At 36.6% G+C, this 6113-nt stretch overlaps 1 protein-coding gene across 8 annotated transcripts in view; it reads right to left on the bottom strand.

Moving 5' to 3' along the window:
* Positions 1–6113, bottom strand: part of klhl20 (kelch-like family member 20) — a 78600-nt gene continuing 72487 nt past the window's right edge. For all 8 annotated transcript variants that reach the window (XM_048602260.1, XM_048602257.1, XM_048602261.1 and 5 more), the window contains 2 exons: positions 5795–5901; positions 1–3952 (listed from right to left, as the gene is read on the bottom strand). In XM_048602260.1, the coding sequence (XP_048458217.1) occupies positions 3868–3952; positions 5795–5901 (192 nt within the window). In that variant the 3' untranslated portion in view covers positions 1–3867. The remainder of the gene's footprint in view (positions 3953–5794; positions 5902–6113) is intronic.

The raw sequence follows: 6113 nt of genomic DNA, 5'->3' as shown, positions 1-6113 counted from the left end.
TTTAAAAAAATCACTCAGGTTGTGGGTTTCACTGGAAAGGCCAGTATTTATCACCCATCCATAGTCCATGTGGTGCAAATACAGCAACGATAGTATTAGGGAGAGATTTTCAGGATTTTGATCCAAACCGCTTAAAGAACAGTGATCATATTTTAAAGTCCTGATGGGAGTGGCTGGCAAAACTTGCAGGTAGTAGTGTTTCCATGTAAACAAAACATTTTATTTGTGGAAAATACACAATTGTTCATTTCTTGTCTGCTTTTGAAAAATTCGAAGTGATGCAATAGTAGAAACTTAATAATCAAAGCAGCACAACTAATATTCCTTCTGCACATTTCTACCTTAGCAATGATAGCAAATAAATATGGTAGTACTAACGTGGTAATTTGATTTTTTTTTTAAAGTTAAAGGAGGTGACATCAGTTCTCACTGGATAAGGGAAAAACTAAAATAATTTATAATAAATAACTGTCTTCGATTACTGCTGCGTTTGAGCTGTTCATCTCATCTGTGAGATACACATTTTGGGGCTGATGCTATCCATTCCTATCAAACAAACATGTCACATGGAAACTGCAATATGCTCACATGAAGGAAGCATAGCGAATATACAAAAATGGCATTGTACCTTGCTGCTTTGCACTAACCACTGCACAATTGTCTGTCATAGGCATTTCATGTGCACTTTGTGCATACCTTGCAACCAAAGCTATGTAGATTATAGAAAAGTACTAATATGACACCCTGAATTTGAAAAAAAAACCCTGATAAGTACAAGGTGCAACAGCTTAATATGTTGTATTAAATGACTGTCTTTGAGGGATATTCCTTGCCTTGATTCTGCCTGGTGTCAGATAGTTGCTGCAACTATCACCTACTACACTTTTTTAATTAAACAACATTTTGAAAATAATGTTTTAAACTGGATAACTTATATCGTTGTGAAACAAGTATGATTTATTGAAGAATTAAGAAAGAAAATTTTGACACAAGCTACCCTCAAGTCAGACCATTGTAGAATCAGGTGCCACTCCATGGCCACGAGTACAGAATCTCAGCTGACACTATAACCACTGCATGCGAGAGGTTCAACAAAGGTAAAAGATCACATAACACTAAGAAAAGCAGACCAGTTCTCCAGCAATTTCTGTTCTTGTTTGTTTCAGTTCTCCGATGTTTCAGCCATTATTTATCCTGACAAAGCACTAAAACTTCTTATCTGGGCACTATCAAATTTCTGTGGGAGCTCAGAGTAAGTAAATGCCTGTCATGTTCCCTATGTGACAATAGGAATAAGTTGTTTTCTTTAAATGATTATAAAGCACACATCCCAAGGTCCTGAAAGTTATAACATAAATGCAAGTTTTTCTTAGAGTCTATTAATATTCTAATTTAAAATAATTCAAGAACATTCAAAGTAGGAAAGGGGGATTAGCATGAACAGCTTGGGATAAAAAGACAGACTTGATGCGGTAAAAGGTTTATTTCTATGCCATTGTAACAGTGTGTGACTAATAAAACTTTAATACAATAGGCTGGATAAAGTTTGAGGTTGAAAGAACAAGATGGATTTCTTCCAGATCAATTTACTGAAAACATTTCTGGAATCTGATTCAATAAACTGTTTACAATAAATACAATAAAATGGGACATAGTACAGATTTTCTTAAAAACAAAACCAAACACCTCAACACCAAGACTTTTACTGACATTTGAATATTTGAGAGTGCTAATTTTTTTTTCCCCAGAAAAAAAGACAAAGCACTACGCATTCAATTAGATTCAATAAATGATAAGGGGGTTTTCAAGCCCTGCAAAGCATTACATGTGGCTGGGGTAGGTGTTCTGGTGTAAAATATCTGTAGAAGAGAATTATTCAGGGCTATGATTGAAATGTTATGTCAACAATTCTGCATACTGGTTTACAGCAACGCAATGCAAAATGGTCTACCTCCTAGCCTACACCATTAGAATGTAAAACATCAACCAAGAGTAGGACGTGATTGAGTACTTCAGTGGCAGAATGACATTCCACTGCCAGACAGTAATTCTGCAAATCTACTTCAAACAACAAGATTTGTGCAAATCATTCAGCAATATTCTTTCCCTAATTAATGAGCATGAAGGAGAAAGAAAAATTAACTATTGCTCACCCCATCCCTCAGATTACTGGTACAGAATTGTCCATAGAATAATGACTGCCCCTCAAAAAGTATTTAATTCTGTGAAGCTCTTTGACAACTTCTCTTTGCAAAATGTGAAATTATCATTTAGATCTGGATTTACACTAGGTCTGAAAAGTCCATCATTTTGTGGAAAGGGGAAGCAAAACAACAGGAATCTAAAACAGCTATTACAGCACATGAAACAAACGTTTGCGGGTCCTTCTGATCTCTAGCTCCAACTGAAGTGAATGCTGAATAAAATGAAACATCTATGATCATTTGAACAATTGAAGATACCTGCAGCTTTACAAACTGAATGTCTTGCACAATAGCAATGTTCCGATCACTGCAAAGTAAAATACTGCAGATAAGGTCAATTCTTTGAATTAAGATCCAATTTCCAAACTTCCATCCCTTAATACCATAATGGTCACTGTCAAGAAGATTTTTGTCAGTTAAGATCATACCTGGATATTTCTACCATTCTGTTGGAGATAATCTTATGACCAAAATATAGAACATCTACAATCAAAAGGTCACTTAGCCTTAGTAAACTGTTATTACCCATCCTAGTGACAAAGGCAGGCAATGGATTCCTTTGTAAAAATCTCATTACTACTGAACATTTGTCAAAGGCTTTGAAAATGCTCCATACCAACCAACCAATTTATAAAATTAACTTAATGTTCACGAGCAGCAGAGGTGCTGTAGCCAACTTTTTAAAATTTTCATTGTAACATTGTAAGCACAAATGAGAGGGGTCTGGTAAGATGAAATACTGTTCAAGAACAATTATTTTTCAGTCAAGTCTGAGAAAGTCTTTTCCAAACTTTTTTTTTGGCTTCCGGGAGGAGGAGCCATGCACCATATTTGGTTATAACAGTTTCATGCTCAAGTGACATGATGTATATCATTTTGTGCTCCTGTGACTGAAGGGAATAAAGGTTTGCTATACACTTTCTCATGAATACAGTGCCCTTCAAGAAGTTTCCAGTTATGTAACATTTCGGGGAGCACAGGACTATGTAACACTCCTGTTATATATCCTGAATAGAAGAAACCACATTCACTGCACCAAAAACAGAATAGTAAACATCAGGAAAAAAGTACATTACAGTAGCTGTGCATGGTATTACTATGGTTCTCTAGTGGACAGCAACTAAAAGAACTTTCATTTGCTCATTTAACACTCATGACAGTTTCCTTTTTAAACTGCAACATGTGGAATTGTGAACTGTTCGGTTTGATAGGCAACTGTAGGTTTGCACATGGTTTCCATATGCTAGTTGCTCTGAAGAATCTTCTGTCATGCTGCACACTGATACTTCTTCTCACCTCAGTTTTTAAATTCCTCAAAAGTTGAAAGATTAGAAAATCAATTTCATCTCTGTCCGCGAGTATGCAACTCTTTTGCACTTCCAGTTTAACCACCAAGGTACTATCAACTGGTTTCAGTAAGAAAGCTTTCCCCACACACAAATAGTAGGCACCAATATTAACATCCTTAGAACTAGTCACTAGACTTACCTAGAAGTCTAGTTTTTCCACAGAATATGTATTGCACCAAACTGTCTTCAGGTTACTTAATGGAGAGCAACTCTCTTCTTTTGACTGAAAAGCAGCCAGATTCCACCAAATTTAAAATATTTGCTCCGAAACAATTACAGCATCCAATAGCAGCAAAGATTCCAGAGTTTACAGATTACCATATATGGGATTCGCAGTGCGTCATTTTGATCACACCCACTCCACCGCCCAGTCTGCGATAGTTCATACCTCCATATAATCTGTTTTTGTGGCAAAGGGATGAAAGGAAAGAAAAAATAAAAATGAGCCACCTCAAGCTTCTGCCTTTCTCAAAGATGTAAATTGGTTTACTTACTCGTGATTCATAAGTGCACATGTAGAAAACTACCTCCATATGTCAATTCAGTATGTACTGCCACGTGCCTGTCTGTGGCTCAGTTCATCTGTCTTGTTCCTTAGGGTCCTTACAATAAAATATATTCCATTAAGCCTTGCTAAACTCACTTCTTTCAGGAGGCAGGGCCATTGAATATATTTGAGAAAACAGACAGATTTTTGATTGATAAGAGAGGAGCAGCCATAGTTTTATTGAATGGCTGAGCAGACTTAAGGAGACTGAATGGCCTTACCATCTGAAGGGTAGTAGAAACAGAAACTCTAGATTGATTTGCACTTGAATTACCATAACGTTTAGAGGTAAACCAAGAACTGGGAAGTGGAATTAAGCTGGATTGCTACTTGTCTGCTGGCATAGGCACAATGATCGTGGCCTCCTTCCATGCTGTAAATATCGGATTTTATATCCAAAGTCGATTCATGTTATTCAATAAAATCATCACAGCTTCCTCCCTGAAGTAACATCTACCTCACTGTTGCCTGTTGACTTACTGGATTCTCACCCATCAACTCTGGATGAATTCAATGTGATACAGGAAAGAAGCTGACTATTTGGTTTGGTGATTGCCAATTCCATTAGACATTTTAAAGTCAAACTACTTTCATGATATTTCAATATTTAAGGTTTTACACTTTACTCCTTTCAAAGAAACATGATCTGTATAAGATATTACTCACCTAGCAAAGTGTTTTTTAAATTAAGGGGACTGAATGGCCTTATTACTGTTGCTATTTCTTGTGTCTTTAAGATGCTCCCTGTTGTCAAGTGGTCTATGAATTTCAAAGAATATCACAGCTCAGAGGGTGCCCATTCAGCCCAATAAAAGCCTGCACCAAATCATTCAAAGAGCAATCTAGTTAATCCACCGTTCCCCATATCCCTCCGAATTTTTCTTCAAGTATGTATTCAATTTCTTTTTGAAGATTATTATTAAAACAGATCCATAAACTTGTCAGATTGCACATTCCAAATCCTAACCAGTGGTTGCTTTAAATTTTTCATGTTGCCTCTAGTTGTTTTACTAGCCACTTTAATCATGCCCTCCTCTTATTGCTCCTGCAGCTACTGGAAAAAGCATCCTTTATTTACTATCTAACCTAGTCATTACTGAAAACATCTCTTATCAACTCTCCTTTTAGCCTTCCCAGCTTTAAAGATTTCAACACCAGCTTCTTCAGTCTATCCATGTAACTGTAAGCGTTCAACTCTGAAAGTTTTCTATTAAATCACTTTTGTTACCCTCTCCAAAAGACATCCTTCCTAATGTGTAGTCCACAGAATTAGATACAATGTTCCATGTGGGGCAGAATCATAATTTTACATAGATTCAGCATAACCTTTTGTTTTTGTGCCCAGTGCCTCTATGTTACAAAATCCAGGATTCCACTAACTCTGTTAACCAATACTGCCTCTTTAAAAGTTTTTCACATGTAAAATGAGTACAGTTGACAAGAGATGTCAATTGCTGGATGATGCAGGAGTCAGTCTTATGAACATATTAAATTTTCAATCCATTGGACACTTACTGCAACTAAATCTATGGAATGCAAAGAGGAGGAAGGAGGGCCATACAGTCAAGAAACAAACTGCTGGCTTAACATTCTTCTGATCTGCATACAAATCATCATAATGTCAGCGCAATGATCTATATTGCAAGTAGGTCTGAGCAGCAAATCTATTATACAAGCAATCCATCAATGCTCACCTCCATGTATTTGCATCTGGATCATAAACTTCAATAGTTTTTAAGTAAGTAGTGCCGTCAAAGCCACCCACTGCCATCAGCTGCCCATTAACAACTGCAAGGCCAACCTGCAAGGAAAAAAAAGTTGGCATTTAAGATGTACAAACTTTGCTCTTTTATATATAGAAGACAGCATCTTTTAATGAAAGTCAGGGCAGCAGATTATGTCCAATAAACACAAAACTTTTTCTTTAAAAAAAAAGCCAATATTTCTAAGGACTGTGACAACAAGGTGCAAAGCTGGATGAACACAGCAGGCCAAGCAGCATCATAGGAGCAG

The sequence above is a fragment of the Rhincodon typus genome, chromosome 10 (genome assembly GCF_021869965.1).
Source record: "Rhincodon typus isolate 14 chromosome 10, sRhiTyp1.1, whole genome shotgun sequence".
NCBI classification, from domain to species: domain Eukaryota; kingdom Metazoa; phylum Chordata; class Chondrichthyes; order Orectolobiformes; family Rhincodontidae; genus Rhincodon; species Rhincodon typus.
The sequence above is the reverse complement of the archived record's forward strand: the minus strand, read 5'-3'. Positions and strand labels throughout refer to the sequence as shown.